The 26,213-nt window shown below is 36.5% G+C and overlaps 1 protein-coding gene across 3 annotated transcripts in view; it reads left to right on the forward strand.

The window, feature by feature from the left end:
• The window catches only part of LOC145692810 (uncharacterized), a 170,569-nt gene that overhangs the window by 50,465 nt on the left and 93,891 nt on the right, over nucleotides 1-26,213 (forward strand). For all 3 annotated transcript variants that reach the window (XM_081768305.1, XM_081768306.1, XM_081768304.1), the window contains exon 2: nucleotides 20,394-20,502. In XM_081768305.1, coding sequence (XP_081624431.1) covers nucleotides 20,421-20,502 — 82 coding nt within the window. In that variant the 5' untranslated portion in view covers nucleotides 20,394-20,420. The remainder of the gene's footprint in view (nucleotides 1-20,393; nucleotides 20,503-26,213) is intronic.

Below are 26,213 nucleotides of genomic sequence, written 5' to 3' on the forward strand. Positions count from 1 at the left end.
ATTTTAAAATTTCAAGTTACGAAATAGTCTGCAGCAATAAAGAAGCAATACTAGTCGTAACAATGATAACAGATACTTTTTTCAACATTAAAAATGTACAGAAAAGTAACACGGTATGAAACTTGAAAGTTGTAAATTCATAGCAGAGGTTCATAATAATGTGTAATATAAATATACATTTTTCCTTTGTCTTGCGATTTGATTGCTATAGAATTAATAATTTGTTTCGATTTCCTCGCGGCACACCAGCGGCCCATTCACGGCACACCGTTTGGGAAACGGTGATATAGACTGACAATTAACAGAAAAGATTTTACAATATTCAATAATTTTCAGCTGAGATTGAATTAAATTTTACTTTCTTGTTAACAATGAAAACAGAATTAATCTGACCATAATAATAATACTAATGTGTAATTTTTGTATAGTGCGTTTCTAAATTTGCCGAACTCCAATTTAAGAGATTTATAAACAATTCTAGATTCTTCACATTTCAATTATTATAACAAGAAAATATTTACATGTGACTACATTTTTTTTTTATACATAAGGATGAACGCAAAGCTTAACATTTAGAGATGTTGAAAATGTTCGTGAGCGAGATGTCACTCATTGCTCTGGTTATATTCTGCACTTCCTGGATTGTCCTTGGATTGCATTTGTACTCTTATGTTCTTACGATAGGCTCACAACCAATAAGTCTGGAGGTGTTAAATCTGGCGAGCGGAATGGCCAGAAGGTTTGCGATATCAATTGATTCCCAAAGAATTGTTTGAGCGTTTTCATTTCTCGTTTGATGTATGGCTTGTTGCCTGATCCTGTTGGGACCAACGTTACTCTTCGTCAAGCAGAGCTGCAAATTGATTGATGATTTCACTGTACACTTCTGAATCAACAGTCGTGTTGAAAAAAAATTGAACCAACAACTCTTGAAATTATGCATTGTGTGTAAGACTTACGGTAAACTGAATTCATGCAAGTTTTAAGTGGACAGCTAGCTTTTATTCATGCTGCTTATTGTGCATACATTTTTGTTCATTGTCGTCTAGTGTTGATTTGCATGTTCCAATAATACCAACAAGCGATCACAAGCAATAGTTTCTAAAAGTATTGCATTGTTGCGCAACAATGAATTTATGAAGTCAGAGTTCGGGAACTTTAGTAACGCTCTGTATAATATGAGCAAATAGTGACTGGCTAGATGGAGCATCCTAAGTCAAAAGAATGTATTCTCTTGCAACATAATTTTACGTGTTCTCATAAACGAGGGAAGACTGGAGGGTCCATTTTGCTTTTTGATTGAGGAGGGGTGCTTAGAGACATTTTTCATCATCAGAAGTTTGTTAGTTAAATCCTTTTGATGTCTTGTGGCGGATATGTTACATTATGATAAATATGGAGTGAGGGTGGGAGTAAAGTCTCTGTGCTAAAGCGCTCACATTTGGTGGCAAATTCTGAAAAACTTTTGTTGTTGTTGGCAAATGCCATATTCGTAGGTAGTGCTTCCTATCAGCATGAGTTTTCCTGTAAAAGTTTAATAAATTTCACTTGGTAATTGGGTTTAAAGCATATTTCTTTTGGCAAGAATACTGAAAACACGACGTTTTAAGTATAATCAATGGCGGCTGAGGCAAGTCACATCGGTAAAAATTACAATTTTATTGTTTACAAACTAAAATCCTTCACCTAATGTCACACCAGTGAGGTCTTAGGTAATCTTTCTTCCCTTGTACGGATAAAATTGTAATATTATCTATGATTCCTCATGAGCCGCTACTGATTATAATGTAGCTAAGAAGCTCAGTCTTACGAGAGAAACTGACACCTTAAACAGTCCATTTTGCACTTTTTCAGTAAAGAAAGACAAACTTATGTATTCTAGAAATGACCAATCCCTCTCCTTAAGAGCGCAAATTTCTCTGTTAATCTGAGCTAATTGAAGTATTTTGATTATCATAATGTGTAGTAAGTTTGGTATAAACTATATATACATAAAAATAATTAGTGAACATCTAGAGCATGCTATCTGTGTAGAAGTTTTGTACTATAATCCTGAAGTTCCATCAGTAGTGTGCATTTATCGTTGGAAGTTATTTCACATTCTGTAGTTCCTTAATTTAGTGTTTATATGTGTTAGTGGTTAAGTAGAAGATATATTCAACGTGCATGTGCCAGGAGCAGTGTTGGAATCATAACCAACAAGCAAGGAAGAACTCGTTGCTTGTTGGCTATGACCATGTGAAATTTCATCATGGGAACTTCTATCTGAAGGCTCACTTCGCCGTCTGTAACAGGTATGTTGCGTAGGATAATTTAGTATGTAGTGATTTTCCATTCTTATATGTAAATGGAAGTAATGCTTATGCAAATGCCGCCATTTCATAGCATTTTATAGTTGTAAAGAAAGCTCGTTTAGAAGAAAATAAGGAAGATCTGCCTAAATCATTGCCTATCAAGGAAGGACTTCAATTTTACATACAATATGAACGTATCTTTAAGTGGAAATCTTCAGATTTAGTAATATCACAGCATGGATGAGCACATTTAAATAACAAGGGTTGTACAAAAGCTGGTCATTATTGGCTAAATACTAACGTACTATCTATTTACTTGTGATCGCCTTTAGTTATTGAGGAACAAAATTATTCGCGTCGTTTTCATAGCTGAACGACGAAGCTGTTATGTAGATCACTTGTGTATTATTACAGCCGAAAACCCTTCGCTAATTATTTAACGCGTAGTTTTATAGGTACAGTATGCCATTCTGAAATGGTGATTAAACACTCATATATAGAGAATTCGTTAAGTCTTGCAGAAAATTAAGAATCCCTACACAGGGGTTTGGCAGTACTTAGTGTAAAGTCTGAGGTTTTATTATCTTCTGCTTGTTAAAGTTATCACCAAACTTTTAATTGTTTATGATTTGCATCCAAACACACTAGCCTTCTCTGAAACCACTAATAGCGTTCCTTAATATTCAGAATCACATCACTTACTTTATCTTTCAGGTCGTCCAGAGTTCTATGCATACACCTTTCTCTTAAGTTCCCGCAGCCTGGAACCTCAAGGTTTCTATCGAGCGATCATGCAGGCCAAAGTATAGGTCTTATTCGGCCAAATGTTACATGATTCATAATATAAAAACTATAAGTTGATCAGTAATATTACGAACCTAATCGAAAGCATTCATCAACATTTTAATATATGCTAGTAATTACACAATGTACTCCAGTAATAGGTATAGTTCAAATGTTATACTCTTCGTGAACCCCTTATGACGTGGAAGGATCCTGGTAACTTCTAGATGCAATTAAGAAAAAAGGGAGTAAATTTGCATATGAATTTACAAAACAAGATGAAAAAGCTTTCCCAGATTATAGACAAGAAAAACATAGTCTCGAGACGAGAAAACCTCATTTCTCGTCGGAACTCCTTCCTAGCTAAGCGGTTAGCGTACGTGCCTTTGGCGTGGGAGACCAGGGTTCGATTCCCGGCGGGAGCTCATGTGGTTCGGATTCCACGTTAATCAGTAGGTCCCGTCTCATATAACCTCGCTGTTGAAAGGGACGTTTAAATCAACTAATTTCTCGTCTCATGGGCAACATTAGTAACTGTCGCTTTTATAGTGTCTTCGTCGACGGACAAGGTATACCCCTCGTAACATATAAATGTAACAATTGCACTAATGAATTCAATATTTTTCGTAAGGTAGACATTCGACATTGCTTATTTGACGCGTTCGTGAAGTGAATGTATTCTCATGATTATGTTTAACCTTTTCAGGACGGGTAGGAATTTCAAGAAAATCGTAGACCTTTACGTTGGCTTGGCGGCCCTAGTACTCCTTCTAATTGTCACACGGGCAAGAACAATACCTCGTTGTAAAGCTTATGGAACCCAGATTCTAACGAGCTAACTTTTGTGCCCCTCCCCCTTGCCAAACTCGTAAAAGAAAGTTTTTTTTTTTTTATAAAATATTTTTTGTTTTTTGGAAATTTGTTAGAGGCTGGCAACACTGTTACTTATGCGCAGGAAAAAATATTTTTGCGAGTACATCAGACATTGGGTACAATCATGTAAAAAGATGAAGGGTGAAAGTTCAATACCAAGTTGCGAACGTATTTGCTACGAGAATCACCCTCTACAATTTTTTCGAAATATATTTAGGTCTACTTTGACGTTGTCAATCCTAGCGACGGCCCTAACACAGATATGAGCCATACCCCGTTGGAAATTTTGTGGGTCACAGATTCCAACGAGGTAACTTGTGCCCCCCGTACTCAAACCGTGTCCAACTCGTAAAGAAAGAAAAATGAAAAAAGACTTTTTTTTGAGTTTTGTAGGACTGCGGCAACACTTATTTGTCGGACGCAAGAAATAGTTCTCACATATACACCAAACATTGGTGGCCATTGCACAAAAGAATGAAGGGCGTATAACAGGGCAAAAAATCGGAACATCATACCTACGTGAACCATCAGTATATTTTTCAGTGGACTGTCGTCTACCCCGATCTTGGCAGCCCTTGCGATGCCCCTAATTGTTAGAGATATGAATCATACCTCATTGCAAAGCACAAGGGACACAAATACCAACAAGATAACTTTTGTGCCTTCCTTGCGTACGGAAAATAAGTGTCGCCATAGCCGCACAAACTTTGAAAAAGTTTTTCTCGACACTTTTTACTTCTTCTTTTAGTGATTGCGCACGGGAGGCACAAAGTTACCTCGTTGGATTCTGTGTTCCATAAGCTTTCCAACGAAGTTTGACATATCTGTGACAATTAGGGACAAGTTTTTCCCCTCCCAAATGCTGAGGGAAGGGGGAACTAAAAATCCAGATGTTTCCCCTATCCTTTCTCTATGGGACCCCCGATGTGAATGAAATGCACACCATGGGAAAGTTTAATCCTTCCTGAAGAGATAGACACCAAAATAATCTCTTTAGGTTAATTAGGAGCCGAGCTATGGAGGTTTAAACTGCTGGCTCAACCCTTGAGCCGTTCGTCCTAAAAATGTTAATTTAGGCTTATATATTAGTCGTATGAAAAGATCTGATTGTTGTAATTTCAGCGATCTATCAAGTATGATCTTTCAACTTGTTTTCAAATAAATGCCATTAATGTATGCAGTAGGTTTTAGCTTAGAATATGTTAATGCTGCTTGTTTTAGAATCATGGCTGAACGTAAGAAGATAATCAATGTTGAACATATGAGAGTTTATTATTATTTTGGTGAAAGTGTTATGAGGTGGGTTGGGATGAATGAGGAATCGAGTGATGATCTACTTAGGAAACCAAGGCATGAATTTGGATTATTTCAAACTTGTTGCTCATGAATGAGCTTTTGTTGGAGATTGTTCAGGAGACAAATAGGTATTTAAAAAAAAAAAAAAAGTAATGAAATTGAAACTATATGGAGAGATCGGCAAGACATCTGCTTATAAACGAACTAAAGTCTCTCTCTCTCTCTCTCTCTCTCTCTCTCTCTCTATATATATATATATATATATATATATATATATATATATATATAGTTTTGAATATGAGTCTAAATCCCAAGAATAACGTTGAGGAGTACTTCAATCAAGATTGCTAGATAAGTTATATTTCAAGAAAGCACCATTATTGTCAGTTTCTTGCAGAGTGAAGATAGAGTGGGGGGGAAAAAGATAATGCAATTTTGGCTCTACACGAATGCGGACACCCTCCGACAGTTATCTTTAAGTTAGTGCGGAAACTGAATATTACGCAGAAATTCGTTTATCGCACCCTACAGCCATATAATGAATCATCGTCTGCGAGGATAAGTCTCGCACTGGTGGATCTTGCTGTTTAGATACCAAGTGTCCTTAAGGCAGTGAAGGCAAGAATTACTCGAAATCCGGTTCTGCAAATAAACACGTCGCAATAGTCCATGAGAAGGGTGATCAATTAAGACCTAGGACTGTATGCCTATCACAGAACGACAGGCCAGCGGTTACATTAGGGCTTGATGAGAATTCAACGTGACAGATCAAAGTTGCTTCTGCTTCAGTATGCGGATAACAGACATTGACAAATTTTGTTCACTGATGAGAAAATTTTCACAGTTGAAGCATACCTCAACAGAAAGAATGATACCAGTGTTGCAGTATGTGAACAAATTCCCTGAGTCCATCGAGGCCATCACCCTACATCAGTGGTAATTTGTCTGGGTGTGTCGTACCTGGATCCAGTTGATGTCAATTTTTCCCGAATAGGTGTGAAAACAGGATCCAAAGTGTACCAAAACATTCTCGACAAGGTGATGAAACCCCTTGGCACCGCTGTTTAAAAAAATAAGCCTTGAGTGTTTCAAGAGTACTCAGCACCAGCTCACAAGGCGAAGACTGCGCAGGAGTAGTTCCGTCGCAACAAAGTTGCGCTCGTGATCAACGTAGAATGGCCGTCGTCCAGTCCAGACTTAAATCCTCTTGATTACAAGACTGATCGTATTTAGAGGAGAAAGTGTACTCAACCTCACATGACTGGACCGTTCAGTCTCCAATAGTGAAGTTAGTGGCTGACAGATATGATTGTGTTGCGTGCTGCCGTTGATGATTGGCCACGTTGCTTATGAACCTGTGTCCAGGCACAGGGACGACATTTTGAATAACTGTGTACCTATTGATTTGTCACTTATCCTTGTATATATTACATTACACATTTCTTTCTGTCCATACTTCGTTTCCTTTTTATGGTCTGCTAACCTTGAGACAGAACGTAAGCCTCCTATCATTTATGGATCAAGAGGGAAGGCTGAACGATAAGTTGCACTTTCGTATGAAGCTGGAGAGAAACACTGTTGTGTGCAGTGGCAGGAAGAAACTGGAGAGCAAGGAGGAGTTAATTATTCTAAAACGTGCACGTAACCCTGGACGGCTGGTGGTATTTGCTTCAAAAGATATGTAGCATAATGAATAATCTCGTACAAGAAAACAGTAGTTAAATAAATGCTTTACATCCTGTAGAATAATACGTTTATTTTTTGATGTCTTAGAATGATTATGTATTTTTTTGTATAATACTGAAAAATAAATCGTATATACTTATATCAAATGTAGTTTGAAAAAAAAATAATGTTAAAACTAGCTCGGGAAATATGAAAGAACCGCAAAGTTAAAAACAATCCTTTCGGGGATAATAACCCTGCCGAGGAAAAAAGTATGTGCATGATGAAACACAATTATTTGATGTGTCATCTGTCTGTAAGAGCGAATTGTCTACCTATAAATTGCGATTGAGTGGCACAGTCACGTAAGCACAAAAATAGAGATTTTTCAGTTAGGTCCACATACCGTCCCTAGGTGGCATCCTTTATCTAAGGAGATATTAGCATATCGGGAAAACATGGCTCATTCAGTGCTGGGAGCGGTAACTTCCTGTTATGCTGTTAAAACTTATGGAAAAGTTGACCTTTAGGTCTAATTTGCTCGAAAGTATTAATATGGCACATACGTTACTATGGCACTGCAACCTTCAATTGTCTCCTTCAGTGTAGGAATAACTGGAAAACTCTCTCAGATTTTTAGTATTGTAGAAGAGTTATTAATACATTTTCGTATGTCCAGAAATGTATGAGAATTTTAACTTATTCGTAGGGGTAACTTGAACGTAACGTACAGCATATGTGTATGTAAGTTCATGGGATTTCGCTTCACTTCGATCGTGGTGCTTAATTGTACCGATCACTAACTTCGCTGAGAAATTTGCAGGGGCATATGCTTGTTGTTCATAGCCAATCTTTTAAGCCAGTCATTTTCAACCTTCTGATATTCTCGAACTAGCAAGACAGACATTGGGGACCTGGTGAAATAGAAAGCACTACACTCATATCCGCGATTGAAAACCCTCTTCTAAGCAAGGTATAGGACTTCGCTAAATTTTTATTGGTGAATACGTCTGTTACAGTTCTGTAATGATTAGTCTGAATCTGCTTGTATAGTACTGAAAGTGAGACAAAGACTTTAACTTTTGGTTAGTTTGGTTGTTTCCAGACGCCATTTAGATTGCGTATTAATCCTTCGTTGTTACTTTTGCGATTCGACTGGTTCATTGGTTCCCTGGTTCGATCCCAGCATACACCAAGTGGGGTTTGTAATGGACAGAAACCGTATAGGTGGTTTTCTCAGTTTTTTTCACTTGATTGCACTATTTCGTTCATTATCATCTTAACCGTCTTCTTAGCGCCGGTTAGTATTGTCCACGAGAGAGAGAACCCAAAATCTAGTCTCGTGGTTAGCATTAACCACTGTGCACAATCGTGGATGAAAAGAATCATTAAAAATATGCTGGTCAAATAGCGCAAAATATCCAATGTTTTACATTATAAAACATTTAACATGGTTAGTACATATAAGTACATGCCTCCAGGCAGACTTCCAGGACATCCCCCTCCGAAGTTTGGATCTACCCCCAGAACTAAGTCAAATTAAATTGTGATGTATGTCACTGTTGTGCAGGGCACGTCCTCTAGTAAATGGTGTTCTAATGCAGTCCTCACAAAATTTGATCTTCCAGGCAAAACTTGTAAAAGGAAAACCTATCCACATTATTTAGCAGCCGAATCATGTTTTTAGTGGATATGTAGTTAAAGGCAGCCGAGCAAAGTGAAAATTGAGTAAAACTGCCCCAGTACATGCCAGTTTTCGTCAGCATAATGAAAATTAGTATTTCAGTTTGCAATATTTCCTTTAAAGATCGGTTTTTGTAATGTGTAGTATGACGTTAGTAACTAATTTTCGTTTTATGAACATTTATTCTCTGCAAATGACTATAAAAGCTTTACGTGCTTATAACTGGGAGATATACATTAACATACTATGACCTAATATTGTGCTGGTGACGTGTCTCAGCTGTAGATATCTCAAGAGAATTGTATCATTATTTATAGTAATTTGTTGTTCTGTGACTCAGCGCCCTCAAAATTGTATTACTTTTTAAAAAATCTTATCTTGAAAAGACAATCATGAAACTTTATATTAGCTTCAAACCAACTATACACTTCAAACCTCATCACGTGATTTCTCGAACATTGTGCGCGCAGGCTTTAGGTGCTTTACAAGATATGACGCAACCTGATCATGTGAACAGGGAATTATGGGTGTAGTAGACATGTTACAAGCAGTCTTGCTGTATGTAAGATAGAATTCGTAGGAATTATTGTGTATTCGTTTTTAATTTCTTTACTATTAATGCTAGAATTATTTTTTGTAAGGTAAAAAGTCATAGGCAATTTGTACTAGAATTTGTACGTAATCTGTTTACTGATTGTCACATGATACTGTAAATGAGAATGTTCGTGACATTCTGCTAGTAGTCACTTACACATTAGTTAACAGTTAGTGTGTAAGGTTGACAGGATGTCTATCGGTCACGAAAATCATGAAAAAGTCGCGAAATCAGAAAACGGTCATGAAATTCAAGAAATTTAGCTTTTAGGTCACGATTTTTATCTGGAGAAATGTGGTATAGGCTGGAAAATTTTGTTCTAGAAAACGTCAAAATTCACCACAAAAATGTCTATTTTCGGCTTTAGACTCTACCAAATCGGAAGCAAAGCACGTTTCTATCGTATGCATGAAAATTTGGCCCAATTTGCACCCAAATTCGCTCTTCAGAATGTTACTAAATTTTATGGTTTGGGAAAGAAAAGGTTACGAAAAAGTCATGAAATTTCATTTTGAAATTTGAGTAAACATCCTGGTTAAATATTTTAAAATAATTATAGTGAAAGAGATTTTGTAGTATTTAATCTATCGTTGACTTTATACTAGTTATATCTTGTTTAACAAGTTACACTTTGTAACAGATTTTGACTAGTCGAAAGTAAGTTTAAATCATGTGATTGGTTACCCAAAATCTCATAATGGGTACTGTAATAAATTGCATTGCCTAATTGCGAGAAATGTAAAATGTATAAGCTATTTGTCTTGAATATGTTAATGTGTAAGTATATTAGGTGATCATTAGATTGTTACAGTTTAATGGAGACATGTACTTGAGGGAACAAAGGCAATGTGTTTTTAAAGTATCCATTGTTACTGAGCAACCGATATAGGGTACATTTTTACTTGAGGGGAAACGAGAAGTACTTCTAAAAGTGAAATTCAGTTAGTGGCAATTTACGCGTCTGCGTTACCAAGCATTATCAGTGACAAAATCTCATACAATAAAAGTTGCTTCAGAATATGTGGACAGTATCTTATTCCATTAGATCAGTGGTTCCCAACCGATGTGTCGCGAAATTTTAGAATTTAAAAATCATGAATTTAATAAATAGTTAAAATCGAGACAAACTAACAGTCAACAACTCCAATGGTAGCAATAATGCTCAGTGCTATATAGAGTCGCTATAAAAATTAATACCGTAAGTTTCATTATTAATATTTATAATAAAAATGTCAAACAAGTCCTGGACGTTCAGTAAAATGTGTCGTCAGTCAAAAAATGTTGAGAACCACTGCATTAGACCAATGTATTGGAATTAGATCATAACGCGAACCAGCTTGTAAAAATGTCGTTGAAATGTGGTTCGCAAATAATCCGGTTCAGGTCAGGGGGGTACGGAACTGAGTTAGGCATTTCCCGCAGTATGTCCTTAAGAGCTGGCACATTGTACAGGGTGGTTCTTTTAAAACTCACGGAGAAGTCCAATTTTCATGCGGTTTGTGGCAAATGATCAAGGAAGAATGGGAGATTTATGGAACTATGATTACTGGTTAAATTCATCCGGGGTAATATCGGCCACGCTTCTAAGAAAATCAGCAATCGCCAGTGTACCTTACAATTGAAATTAAGTGCGGTACGGTATAGAGATTTCAGTTTTCTGCGTTAGATGCCAACTTTACTAAAAGGCAATAAGAAACAGAAAATTGGACTGTTGTATTGGGAATTGTGCAGTATAGTTCTGTGCTGCTGCTGTTGTGTGTGTGCAGGGGGGGATCCATGGGGGGCGATCGCCCCCCCAGAAGAGAAAACTTTCTTATTTTATATATATAAATAAAACCCATCCCAAAGTTTGGAGCCCCTAAAAGTAGCAGTATGACAACCCCCCCCCCAGAAGTCGGTCCTGGATCCGCTCCTGTGTGTGTGTGATGAGGACACAGTGGGAATAATGTACTCTTTGGAGCAACGTGAGTTTATTGTTAAAAAGTTTTTCGAGAACGCAATCTGTTGTTGCTACGCAAAGGGCATTTAGAAGCAAATTGCCTCATGTTCTGCCCTAGACATGAACACATTATGGTCGGTAGTGAATAAATGGAAAGAAACAGGATCGCTTCTGAATGAGACAGGAAAGCATCGAGCCCCGCAGGCGGATATTGTGAAAGATGTCACTTATCGAGTACTTAGGTCGCCCAAGAAATCTTTCCGTTGTGTCTGAAGAAACGGGCTATAGCTATTTAACTTATTTGTGGGTGTTAGCACTAACATTTAATTTGTACTCTGCAATTTCGCTTCAAAAATCCAATTGTAAGGTACACTACCAAATATTTGCTTTTTTCCTGACCCTTGGTCGATATTACCCTGGACGAATTTAAACCAGTAATCATAGTCCTATAAATCTCCCATCCTTCCCTGATCTTTTGCCACAAACTGCATGAAAATTGGACTTTAGTTAGAAATTCTAGACCCAAATGAAATCCGCGAGTTTTACTTTTTTTCATTAACTTCAATTTATTTATTTATTTTTTGTGTTTTGTGTTTTAGTTTCTAAATTTTTAAAACTGATGTGATCCATTTTTGTTCTGTAATACGCAGATTTGCTCTAAAGCTACCTGTTCACTTATCCTCACTTTCCTTCATTTGTTTCAATAAAAAAAAAGTATGAAATTACGTAGATTACTATCACATCGTAGCACTCCCGAATAGTGCTCAGGCTATAGCATGACATCCATTTCATACATTCTCGTAAAAGCTATAACTCTCATAGCCATGTGTTGGACATTTCAGTATTTTGGTTTGAAGTAAAGATAGCAACAGGCAGCGATATATTACGTGTCTTTTCTCTTACATTTTGTGTAGAGTGTAGGACATTTTGTTTCAAGTGCTGGATATATATATATATATATATATATATATATATATATATATATATATATATATATATATATATATATATATATATATATATATATATACGACCTCTCACGAAGTGCTACAAAGTTTTAAAAGTGTGTGTCGGTGTTACAGGAGTATTCTAAAAAATACCCCTGTACAAAAATATACAATATAATGCAACTAAGAAGAATTACGTATATGAATAATAGTGAGTGTTTGATATCAACGTATTTAATTCCTTATATCTTGAAAAACTGTGACTACCAACAGAAGTTCCATTTCCTCTTAACAACCTTTTAAAAATGCATTGCTGTGTCAAGTGGATATGTAATGATGAAGACTGTAGAAGAAAAATAACTGAAAAGATGTGAGTGTTACACATTGCTTGTTTCATCTGTCATCGAGTCTGTCTGTGAATGCGGGACCTCCTGGTTGCGAGGCAAGTTCGCATCTGTTGAGTTGAGCCACATGTTGCACGTCAAATTGTTACTTGCCTCGTAACCAGGAAGTCATGTTTGTGATCTCTTGGATTACATACAATGGTAATGTCAGTAGAAGCTGATTTGGAGGATGTGTTAATGAAGAACATGGTGGCGAATATTGGATTTGTTGTAAGTTCATTAGGTGGCAGTAAGTTTTCTTCGTACCTCGATCTAGAAATCCACTTACAGAAGAATATTATGTGTTGGGCCAAAATTAGTGAAAGAAGCTTTGACATTCGAAGTATATAAACTAAATTGGAATAAACAGGGCGGTTAAAATTCCGCTATTTAATAAACTGAAAGAGAGAATGTGTGATCAATTAGACATAACAATAAATTACTACAGTGTTAAGAACATTGGAAAGATAGATACTGAATGACTCTGAACAGACTTAACAAGAATGCTCGAAGTATTGCCCATCTCTGTTGAGGACAGTTGACAGTGCAAAACCACTTAAGAGCTCATGTGAACAACTCCATGGGTAGTCTCGATATTCTTTGGAATGTTTTCCCTCAGATCCATGGCGGCCTGCAGGAGGAGCAGTTCCAAGCCCCTAGATTTTCGAAGCATGTTCAGTTCATGCAAGTAGTCACGCTATTTTGCTTACTCACATACTATAGTACTTAATACATTTATATTACATACTATAGTTAGTAAAGATATGTGCGTAAATAAATTTAATATGATGTATTATGTTCAAGTTTTATTAGAATGTGTATATGTATTCGTGACTGCGTTTGTGTCTTTTGACTCCCTGGAATCGTCTTTTGCCTCCCTTGGAAAAAATATTGCCGGCATCTCTGTTCAGATTGACATGTATTTTTTTTTTCGTTAAGCTTTATTCTTCAAATAACCCCATGAGCAGAAATCACAAGGGTTCATATCATTGCTGAGAGACTAAAAATTTGGTAATAATCAGCTAATGATCTGATTCACACCAAATGTTCTGCGGAGAAACTCTTGCACCTGACAAGCGATGTGTGATTTCCATCCCGGCAATCAGTGATTTCAGGAGCTGGCCAGGGGAGCTTGCATTGATTATGAACATTCAAGTGACAGTGTCAGTAAAATATAAATGAAAATGTGTGTGTCCACCTCATATTACAGAAACTACAATAAATTTCCTGCTTTTTCGTGGGGCACCCTGTAGTTACAAAAGGGAAGAAATGTTAACGTCAAAGAAATTTGTACATTTAACATTAGCATATTTATATATGAGAAGGGAATAGGAATACTGTGGCTCAGTAATACAGCTCTCATTTGTGGTTTAAAAAAGTCCTGGATTCCATCCCATGTTATATGAACTTATGGTGGAAAATATTCTATTCGTAGATTTTCCCAGAATTCTTTCGTTTCCTCTAATCCGTTTAACTATATTTTAATATTCACTAATTTGCATCTTTCTTCCTCCTTCGGTCAAAAGAAGATAATTGGGTACACACATTAATTTTATTCTTGAACATGAGGTATAATTGTCCTCCCTGCTGGTGTAATGGCTAATGCGTGTACTTTTGGTGCATATGGTCCTGGGTTCCATTCCCGGTGGGAGAACAAAAATTTAATTTGAACCGTTCACTGGTTAATCCGTCTCCTTTAGCCTGAAGAACATACTGTGGAACTTTAAAAAAAATATCAGGGCTAATTGATTTATCGTCAATTAATTTGGCTCCTATAGAGCTTCTGAACTATAGTAGGCAGACACATAGTTAATAGGAAATTAGAGGTTTCGGATGGAGAACATCGTTTTTAACTCCATGAGTATACAGAAATGATTGCAAACTTTTAGAGAACACTGTTCGCTGTATATCCGATCATTTTCGATTCGGTGTTGCCACCTGATGTATCATGCTGGAACTGTGTGTTTGCTGGCGAGAGCATTGTTGTGTGACCTTGTAGGTAGTGAGTGTTCTCAAATTGCGCCGAAAATCAACCGGTATTGGGATGGTTACATAATGGCCCTTTTTTTTTATGATGTTTCGTACGTACGCATTGTGAAACTGTCAGATAATGGGTTAACATTTGGGGTGACTACTGCGAAAACTATTGTGGCCCGTTACACACAACAAGCTCCTTTACGAAACATTCACCTACGGAAACCACCGGAAGGGCTGCAAGCAAAGTGACACCCGCAGTGCTAAACGGGATCCGTCAATTGGCGTGCCGACGCAGCGTGATATGGGCTACAGATTTCACCTCGCACCGTTAACTGTGAACAAAACAATTCGCAAGCGCATCAGGTTGAAGTGTGTGCGGAAGGCTCATGTACACCACCTACTGTTACATTGCCGAACGTAAGACGAACTGTAGGAAACTATGAAAAATACCTGGCGGGTTCCAAATAGAAGGAAGTTGCCACATTAGATGAATCATATGTCCATCTCACTGCTGGTGGTCACACTCGGGCGATCACATTCCATGACATTGACGGCAAGGGGCGCAGCAACTTTGTTCGTCGGTGCAGGGAAAGTTTTCCCTCATGGCTTTATGGTTGGTAGGGGATTCGGATATGAGGATAAGTCGATGATGCGCAAGGTGGACAAAAACGTGCATATGAATGCAAGATACTTCTAAGAATCCATTCTGACACCTATCGGAGAGACATTCCACAATTGTATGGAATGGACGCGAACCGGGTGATGATCCATATGGACAAGACTTCGAGTCATACCGTCACCATATCACTACGCTTTTATCAGGAAATGGCAGAGGAGTTAGGAATTCTTGCCATTCCGTTTGAAGACATTCCTGTGAAAAGCCCAGATGTCAGTCTAATGGATTTTGCGCACTTGAACTGTTGAGATTACGTTTTTAACATCGCCATTTGTTCACCCTCGCCGGTCTATGGAAAAATTCCAGGGAAGAGTGGGACAGAATTTCCATGCCTGTAATGCGTCGGAGCTTGCTGCAATGGAAATTGCGATGCTGTGCGATAGTGCACAATGCTGGTGGTCCAATGGAACATGATGGGTGGGGGCGGCTTGATATCTTTTAAAGTGAGTATCCGTCAAAAATGGTCGGATATAAAGCGAACAACCTTCCGTAGTTCGTTACAGTTTGCTGGTGTTGTCGAAAGAAAAGAAAAAAAAAAACTACGCGATAACGTTTTTCTCAGTTTAAATATTTGGGGTAAACAAGGGAATCAAATTATTAAGATAGAAACTAATGTATACTAGTTCCGTTGAACCGAATTTGATGGGACCGATAATGCTTCGGTTAAACTGGAATCAAGATTTTTAAAAAATATACAGTACTAGATATTTGTATACCAATCTCAACTCGCAGGTGAGTTAGTACAACCAATCCATTGTAACAATGAACTCACTCCTTAATAAATGTTAGATCAAAACAAGTACTCATTATTGTTTTTAAATAAAGGTTAAGCGGGATTGTACTATAACAAGTAAATAAATGAACATAAAATTTCAAATGCACTAACATCGAAATGTTGATCTTAACTCTGTGCATCAAAGAGTTAACTTTGGATTTCAAAGGATTAAAGTAAAACTGAATCAGAACTTCACTTGTACTATGCACACCACACGCTTAAATAACTTGTATAGCAAACGAAACGCGTGAATATCATTATTTTTTCCTAACGTAATTTTTGGCACTGTATTGTTAGTTTTTTTCTTCTGGTACTCGTTATGTCTCCTCCTATTTCCTTTTGTTACAGATACATCCGTTTTTTTTTTTTTAAGTCTTCCATTTTCATCTTCTGTTTTCGGTCTCCTTTAAGTATTATGTTTCCGTCTTCAGTACTTTTTGTACTCTTTCACTGATTTCTTAACTATTCGATAGTGTTTGGATTAAATTTTTCTTTAATTCATTTTCACCTAATAACGTTCTTATGTTTCCACACTCACTGCTACGTGACTCGTCTGATTTTTGCTCTTTTTTTTTCTGCTACTCATCTTCGGACGTCTCCAAGTTTCATTATCATTTTTACCAAGCTCATTTTTTTGTTATTGTTTGATAGCAACTACGTTCTTCCTTTTCAGATTTAGAACAGACTTTCTTCTTATTTATGTACTTTAAAAAATAACTATGGACGTTTATTCCTGTATAGAAATGAGGAGCGACATTTTTTTTTTTTTTTGAAGAGTTCTTTTAATATGGAGCCTGCAACTCGGATTTCGATATATATGAAAGATTTGGCAATATGGCGTAAGGCACAGTGCCTGATGTTATCCTCTGTTCATGCATTCTAGCTTGGCTGTTTCTCGCGTTAGCCTGCCTCAGAAAACAGCCCTCTAAAACACTTGCCTTTATGCACAGGCTAATTACATTTTCAATGTGACGAAGAAAGACAGCTTTCTATCTTCCTCCTTGCAGCCAGCGGGCAAGAGAAGAGATCGGATTTTGACATTGAGCTCTGTGCTGGTTTTGCGCGTTCCACAGTCTACACGATGAAGGGGCGTAGGAGGAAAGAAATATCTGGTGGTCGCGGGAGAAAGGATAACTCGTGATTTTAAGGCAGGCGTAGCTTCCAAATAGGTTTTGGTGAAGGATTGTTTTCGGTACTACACTGATATAAATTATGAAGAGAAATAAAATACTTTGTTAATGCACTTATGCACTTTAAGACTTCAGAATTCAATAACACGTGTGATTGCAAGTATTTAGAAAACAAATGAATATATTCTTGAATTACATTTTGAAGTGATTTACCTCCGAAATTTTATTGTGAAATCAAGCATGGCAAGTCACTGTCAACTCGTGTAGGGAGGTTCAAGACAGAGAACACGTGAGGAGGTGATTCAGTAAATTGAGTTCCAGCTGTATTTGAGAAATTTCAACGTCCACAAATAAACATTTTTCCTTCGTTTTGCTCAGACACATCGTGTATGATACCACGCTTTGCACTTTCAGCAATATATCCAACCTACAAAGGATGAACACAGAGGATGGTAATAGGAAATACTGCAATTCCTCAAAACCTTATTTCGGTATGAATTGGAAATTATAATTTTGCATCGTATAATTCTCGTAATATTTAATATATTGCTTGTTTAAAATTTCGTACGAAAACTCAAAAGACAAAACTACGTTTTGGAAATGTTACATAAATTTCATCCATGAAAACTCTGTAGAACAGCTATTCTGTGAACTCGTAAATAATTTAGGTCCCCCTGCATGAAAGATAAAAATACTTATTAGTATGACAAATATTTTGTGGAAAGCATGTGCTTAATTTTGTTGTAAGGCCATATATGTAGATCTGTATACAGGGTTAGTCAAAAGTGTTGGCCCAGTAATAGTGAAAATGAAGAATTATTATTATTATTATTTTTTTTTTTTTTTGCGTCCACAGTTTTGCCGGCTAGGTTAAAGGTGACGATGATAAAGAGAAATGAATGAAATGGTGGAACGAAGAAAGTGGGAGGAAACAGGAGAACCCAGGAAAACCACCACGCACGTATTTGTCCACTACAAAGTTCACTTGGCGCGAGCTGGGATCGAACGAAGGACCCCATGTATCAGAAGTGAACGTTCTAGCACTAAGCCACCGCGATCCGCCAGTAATAATGACACGCATGGAATATTTTGAAGCTTTCTAGTGTATATAGAGTTAGCGAGTAAGTCTTTCACATGGGATAGGGTTCGATTCCCGATAAAAGTACGTATGATTCAGATTCAACGTTAAACAGTAAACCTAAATCTTGGTGCTGAAAGGGAACGATCAAATGAATTCTCATTTGCTTTACAAACAACCGAAATCAAACAAATACTTGAATTTCAATGCATCATGAAATTGTCATGATGTCCCTATTTTACAAGTTAAATAAATATTAGTACTGAAGTTTTTAGCATTATTTTGTTTTTTTTGTATCCATTTCAAATTACGTTGTTAATTATTATATGTATTAATAGGTATATAACCAAATGATTTTTAAATACTCAATTGAGAAATTAATTTTGAAGAAATAGTTTGAGCACTGTTATCAACATCAATTATTTTCCACTTCTTAAGAACTTGAATTCTTTGTGCGGAATAAGTACTGAAAATGTTAAATAATTCTCTAGCACACATACTGAATGTTGATTATGGAATTAGAAGTTCGCTGTTCTTTTTTCCCTATAATATTTGTACTTCATCAAAATTTAAAGAATGCCTTTAAAGTGGAAAACCACTCGAGGCCCAGAAGGCCTGGATTTATTTTGTAGGGCAAAGGTACAAATTCGGTTTCGCCGCCATTTTCAATGACTTGTCCCCGAAATTATCTTGCGTGAGCATTTTTTTTTCTCCATACCATACTTCAATCTACATTTTTGTCTACTTGTCTAATATACTGTTTAAATACGGGTCATAGAACTTAATAGTCAGGCCCCATTTATTCTCTTTTATTTTGTTCTTGTGTAAGCTCTACATGTGATTTGTACTACTTTCAACTCTGTCAAGTAGGAAAATTAAAACTGGACAAAATAATAATAAATAAATAAATAAATAAATAACGACTGGAATTTCGAACAGCTTTACACTTCCAATGTTAGAAGCTTGTTGGTCGTTGTCACGAAGAGCACTTTCATCCTGACCGTGTAATACAGCAGGGCACAGAATGTTTTACAGACTACCTAGTTGATAATTTAGTTCGAATTAATGAAATAATGGACAGAAATGTGTCTCACAACGTTTCAGTGAGGCATGGTATTCCATTAGGAACGCGGATTTGGGGCGTCCCAAACATTCTTCTAAGCTATGCAGTAATTATTTGCAATGCAAAGAAGACTCTTACATCACCAACAAATTGAATAGGCGGCACAGTCACCGGATTTGTTAACCCGGTGACCACCGGACTGTGACAGGATATTCCATAAATAGATGCCAACGAATACTAAAGGTTTTTGGAAGGCTCTTTAGAGCTACTACAGTCGCATAGATGTGCAAAAGTTGGATCGCTTAATCAAATTAATGCCTAGAATTTGTAAAGGTCTTATCAAGGCGAAGCGTAGACATTTCATTGAACGCAAACGTACCCAGATTTGTCTCAGTGGAAACAAGATCATTGTTTTAATTTATTTATGTGAGCAGTGATGTCATTTTACAGACCAAGTCCAACAAACTGGGTTTTGTATGGATACGTGTCTTAAACTGAAAAATCATTAATGCACTCAGACTTTTGACAATGACTGTAGCCCCAGGAAGTTCAGTTTTAGTTCAAATTGATGTTATCGGTATAATAAGTCTTAAAAACTAGCGGTCGCAAGACCAGTTGGTTGCAGTTTCGAATCTCGCTCACAGCATGGATGCCATGTGTTGTCTTCGTTAGCCTGAAGGGCGATCGTGGAACGTAAATAAAGTTCGAAACATGAAAAAGTCTATGTGAAATTTTACCTACTGCATAAAAGGAATTCGAACCAAATTGGTCATTATTTTGTGTGTATTTCTAAGTTCTGCAAATGCTGAAATACGTAGTTGTAGCCGTATTTTGAGAAAACTAAATGTTGGTTGTATTCGCAGTATGGTCTGAGGTTGATTCTCGATGATCTTGTGGAATGTAGTATAAACAAAAACTACTGTTTCTTCTTCTTCTTCTTCTTCTTCTTCTTATTATTATTATTATTATTATTATTATTATTATTATTATTATTCAGAAATTACTGAAGTTTTACAGTGGGCAAGGGAATTGTTTCTTATTATTTAATACTTAACAGGTGGCGACGAATCAATATGCATCCAGAATACAATGGAATACGTACAACTAAATTCACAATTCTAAGTTATTACAAGTTTCATAAAACGTGTGTGCAATACAATGTTAAATGCAATATAATTAACGTCCTTGATGATAGCGAGATTGATGTATTAATGTAAAATCTTTTTTATTTCCAGATGAGGGAAGAGGATTATTAAAAGCAAATGATTGAAAAGCTCAAAATGGGACAAAATCCAGGACAGTCCAGTACGGGAGCACCAAGCTCTGGCTCCGGCGGTGGTTCCGGTAAGTAAAACTCATCACATGATGTTTTAAATTTTTTTTTTTTACATTTTAGGAACTAAGTGAAAGTGTAGTGTGTTGTTACCAAGGTAATAAAATAAGTATACTGAACTGCATTAGTAATGTTTATCAGAGTTTAATAACATTAGGTGATTAGCTTTGAGTTGATCATACAGTCCCTACTAAAGGCGTTTGCTCAGGTATTGGTCTTCATGGGCCATTCTGTGCACCATCGTGTTCAATACACAAAGCACGCTCTCCGCAACGTGGAACGTAGCGACGCCTAAGTGCTTCTTCCTTGGTAATAACCCACAACGAATTGTGTGGTATACTAAGAACAGCAATTCTAGATGTCCATCATAAGGAAACAAGTGACAAAAGTATTGCGATGAATGTAGTGACTTCGAAATTTCTCTTTCATGAAAGTGGTAGCTAAAGAAGGCCACTATTTCTTAAAGCGCGAGGATGTGTGTCATTGTGTTGCCCCAATATTAATTATTTCACAAGACTCATATTTTATTTTCTATTGAAGTTCTGCCATTATCGATAGTGTAAGCAAGATACCGTCACTAACTTTATGCATATGTTCTTGCAATTGAAAAAATAAATAAATAAATTACCAAGAATAAGAATACCAACCATGTCAAGAGTATTTGATTGTTAGTAACACGCTTAAATCTTGTCCACTCAGAATATACGAGAATCATTTCAAAGTAATGTACAGGTTGACAACATTGTCTGGTAGATGATAACATCGCAGTAAACTTTATATCATCTCAAGTTCAGTTCATGAGACAGCAGGGCCTGGCTGGTGAGGTCTGGAGTGTATATGTCTGTTGATGAAACATGAGTCAGAGACATAGACCAGGAGTTGAAATCCCAGTCGGAGTGGAAAGCTTATCTTCCACAACACCAATAAAATGTCGACGAGCCCAACCAAGGAATCATCATAATAGACAAAGAGTTTCATGTGTGGAAGAAGTTGATTTGATTTGATTTTCAGTTTAGCGTCCCTATTCCACAGCAGTATATTATCTCTGTGACTTCTTACAAAAGCTGACCGAAAAATGCACAAGACTCGAGACTGAGCCATTTACTTTTCCCGACAACGCTTGAGGGAACTTGGGGAATGTCGTGCTGAAAGCAACGTGGTGTTACTCTATGCTCCCTTCAATCCGGACATGAGTCCAACAGACTTCGACCTATTCTATAACTTGGAACAACCTATACATGGACGTCATTTTACATCTCTAGAAGAGCTTTCTGCTGCCCTTACGCGAACTATTCGATAGCTGAATAAAAATAGCGTCTTGGATGGAATCTGAAGCTTCTCGGACGTTGGGACTCGGGTCATTTGGGAGAGGGAATCTACTTGGGAGACCTCGAGAGATATTCCATTTACAATAAACATGTAAGTAAACACATTATTGTGCATTGTTATGAAATGACCCTATGGCTTTTATGAATATCTTTGGTAGTAATTAATCAATTCAGATATCAATGAGTTAGAAATATACAGATGAATTAGACACTACAACAATTGATTTACTTCTTTTCCAAGGTTTTTTTTCCCAATAACAAGAATATGTTTTGGTAGATATGTACTTTCATTGTTGACTGTACAAAACCCGAGTCCTTCCTTTGACTGTGATGACATTCATTTAAATTCTTCGTGCCAGCCAATATTGGAATAGTATATCTTCATCCAAGTAACTTCTTTTGTTTCATCTCTTCCTGGGATTAACATATATATTGTAGACTTTCATAACAAAGTGTAGGGAGCTTGACAATAAATAAGCCGCAATGGAAATTAATACACTAAAATTACAGTATTATTTCCTTTACGACGACTATAGATTTATGACATAAGAATTCATAAAATAACCAAGAAAGTAGATTGACTTTAAAAAGACCTAGAACTCAAGTGATTGTTAGACAACGTCCCTTTATATATGTCTATAGAGCGAGAATTTTGATGACAGTAAAAATCCAAATTATAAAAAGTATGCTAAAGAGGTGTGCTTTCTTATGTGTTAAAATACTATCTCGCTGAGATCTCAAAATTTACAACGCAGTACCATCAGCTACTTTATTTTAGACTACACACCATTGACACAAATTTCATTTCACCTCAGTTTTGTAGAAACTGAAAAAAATACCATACGCACGGTTCGAGTTTTACCACCAATATGTCTGTAGAGGGCATGCTGATCTCAATTTGAAGGTCCAAATACCTCCAATCCTATAGAACATTCTGCTAGTAGTTTGAAGGTCGTCGAACAACATAATGAAACTAGTTGTATGTGGATTCCAGTTCGTGCAATACCAGACGAATTTCTTATGAGAGATTTCTCGATCGTGCTCTACCTGCGTTACCAGTACTACTTTCAACCCCGTTTATTCAAAATCCCCGCGGGAAAAATCTGAAATCGTCACTGTTTGTACGCTTTTAAGCTGTGTAATAGCGGCGCGATCATGAAATTCCTAACTGCTTTCCATTGCTTCCGTGTTTCAATCTGGAATGAAATGCAATAGTTACTATTGCTGTAGCCTTCTCGGTACGTGTTAGTTGTTTGGTTATATATATATATATATATATATATATATATATATATATCTATATAATTCAGTTTGTTATATACAGAAGATGGATTCGTAGTTATAGTAGCGAACAAGGCGGGGTAGGACCTTAAGACAAGCCTTGGGGCCACTACCGTTCGCGTTCTCTCTGGATTTTTATTTTTAGGTGGATCTGCATCGCAGTTTCCATTTTATAATACTGCTGCGATCTATTCTTTCCTACTTCGTACATCAGTTGATCCCTATCGTCTGTTTCTGAGAACGTATCAGCAACCAGAAGCCTCAGAAATCCATCATTGATGTATCAGATGCTTTTATCGATATGTGGAAATACAGGATAAACTCAATACGAGTCTCGTGATCCGTATGTTCTTTGTACGTGGCAGTAGAATTGGGCGATATGACTTGCATTTTTTGTCGTAGTAGATAACAATCTTGCTGCCATCTTTACTCTACAAATATCAGTCCTGTGAAAATGTTCTGAAATGTTGTCCCGAAGTTGGATTTTGGTATTACGTACTACGCTCTGAACGGAATCTTTCTCACTGTAGTTGTAACTGGCCAGCGATAGTAAATCGCTGTAGTTTTGTTCTAGTCCCAAAGACCTAGGCCTTATCAAGTGTCACGACAAACTTCTTGCTTTCCAGGTAAGCAATAAACTGACTGAGGCGAACTTCATACTCAAATTGTGTTGGATGACACAATGCGCCCTTTCATGTGTTTTTATTTAATTCGTTATTTAGTTTTATATACTTTCACACGATTTTTAGTTGTCTTCTGCGTTGATGAATAAAGCAGGTTGATTAAATTCTTCACTTTTCTCATAGCAAATCAGCGCTTTAAGACAGTTGTTGCTTTTACGTCTTTTCGTAAGATCAGCTTCTTCTGCAGTGTTAGTTTAGTTTTATTGTATTTTAATACATTATTAATTTCTTTATCGGAATCACTCAACCTTTCCTCTGCATTTCACTGAACGCATTTGCATTGTCGAAAGACTCTAAACGTAACCCCAAAATGCATGTTTTTGCAGCGTCAGTGCTCACACAGGCTTGTCTAGCAAACTGAGTAACATGCATTCCTAAGGTCTGATTTCGTGAAGATACAGCCTTTGACAATTTTGCTTTCAACACTAGTGTTAGAGACTATGAAAAATGCTACCATGACAAACCGTCGTTCTGGATATAATGATAATAATATCAGTTAACTAATAAAACTGATAAACTTCCTGTTTTGCTCTTTAATGTTATCTTGTTACTTTTTGCGGTAATTTATCTTCTGTAACTAAAATATACTGTGTTGTGGTGAAACTTCCTGAATACATTATGAAAAACATTTTCACGAACAGGAAGGAAGGAAGGATTACATCGTATTTATGATTAAAAAAAAAAAAAAAGTTCTCAGGGAGTAAGTTTGCATTTAATTTTAATTAGTTACATTTTATATGCCTTGCTGTTTTCAATATTAGTTAATTAAATCTAGAATTATAAACAAATTTCGGTAAATAAATAAAAAAAAAACTGTGAACAGTCACAAAGCTACGCAATTGGAACCTCAAGCTGGAATACACCTATATTAATGATCTATAGCTAGGAAGGAACAGTTAATACATGTATTTTGCCCTTACGTTGAAACTGTTTATTTCTCGTTTGTTATCTGTTGGTGGTGCTTTCTCAAGCCCAATATTTAATGTTGAAACCGATCAGGACGACATGTTTCGAAACTGATGCTAAAGTGTAAAGCCGTGATGTCGTCTTTATTCCTGATAGTAAGCAACAAAGAACTATTGTCTTCCCATATTTTGTTCAGCAGTATCATAGGACACTAAACATGGAATAACCTGACGGAGTGATTTTCTTTTCTACAATATGTTATTCACGTTTGCAACATTGTCACCTCCATGTCACTGACGTTTCATCTATTCGTTGCACTAACTGTACACAGCACCTTGATACAATATATTATCACCATTGTGCTCATTTTGAATTATTTGCCGCTGTCAGAGTACCCGTACTTCGCACGGGGAGAATACGTTTTATTTTGGACATAAAGGGGTGAATTTCGATTATACGGCATCGGAAGTGTCACTATTTGTCTCAAGCCCGAAAACTATGGATTCGACACTAATATCGGTCTTTTTCGATCATTTTAAATACCTTCCCCTCTCCCCTAAGTTGTATATATATATATATAAGAATGTGCCTATGTTCGCGTGCAAATTTAATATAGGTACACGAATTTTGTTTAGTTACTTTTTGTTTAAAAAGAGTATGCTTTCGTGGTAGTTTCATTAAATTTCATTAGAGTCTAATGGTGGACTTCGGAGCTGGTGGCCATAAAATCCTCAGCAGCCGATGGTGTTAATACTGTATGTATGTTCACGTACAATTCCATAATGCATAGACTAATTTAAATATGCAGTTTATATATATAAAATATAGTAAGTAGTTCTGATTGATTGATTGAATAACGCTCAGGCCAAATCGCTTAAACTAGAAACTTGAAATGTGGACAAGGGATGGGATTTGTGATGTCCCGCTAAGGAAGGATTTTTGAAAATCCAACGGGGAAACTAGGGAAAGAGGGGGTAATAGTTATTATTGTAAAGTGTTCATATGTCAGAATCTGGGTGTTAGAGACATGATATTTGGTATTTGTACTTCTCATTTAAAATAATTAGACTCGTCTTTCAGCGTTTTGTTATTTGACCTAGAAAGGAAGAAAAGAGGGTGAGAAGGAAAAAGGGATGGGAATTACAATTATTATACTGTCCATATATCGGGATCTCTTAAAGTTACAGACACGAAATTTGGTATTAAGACGTCTTATTTGAAACAATTAAACGTGTATTTAAGGGATTTTTAAAAATATTTTCTCTACAAGGTTTTATTTTATACTAGTATAAGTTGCGTAAAATATAAAAATAAAAGATGAAATCAGTAACGATTTTTTAGTATTGATCATACAATGTTTTACCATTCAGTGTGACGTCTTTAATATATGTATAGGTTTAAGGTAATTTTCATTTTATTACTACATAGTTCTGAGGCCAAATTATCTACAACTCTACTACAACCACCTCTTAGCAGTTGAGTTTTAATCTAGTAACATGATTTCAGACGGATGTAAAAATCTTA

Source organism: Thermobia domestica, chromosome 8 (assembly GCF_964235325.1).
Source record: "Thermobia domestica chromosome 8, izTheDome1.hap1.1, whole genome shotgun sequence".
NCBI classification, from domain to species: Eukaryota; Metazoa; Arthropoda; class Insecta; order Zygentoma; family Lepismatidae; genus Thermobia; species Thermobia domestica.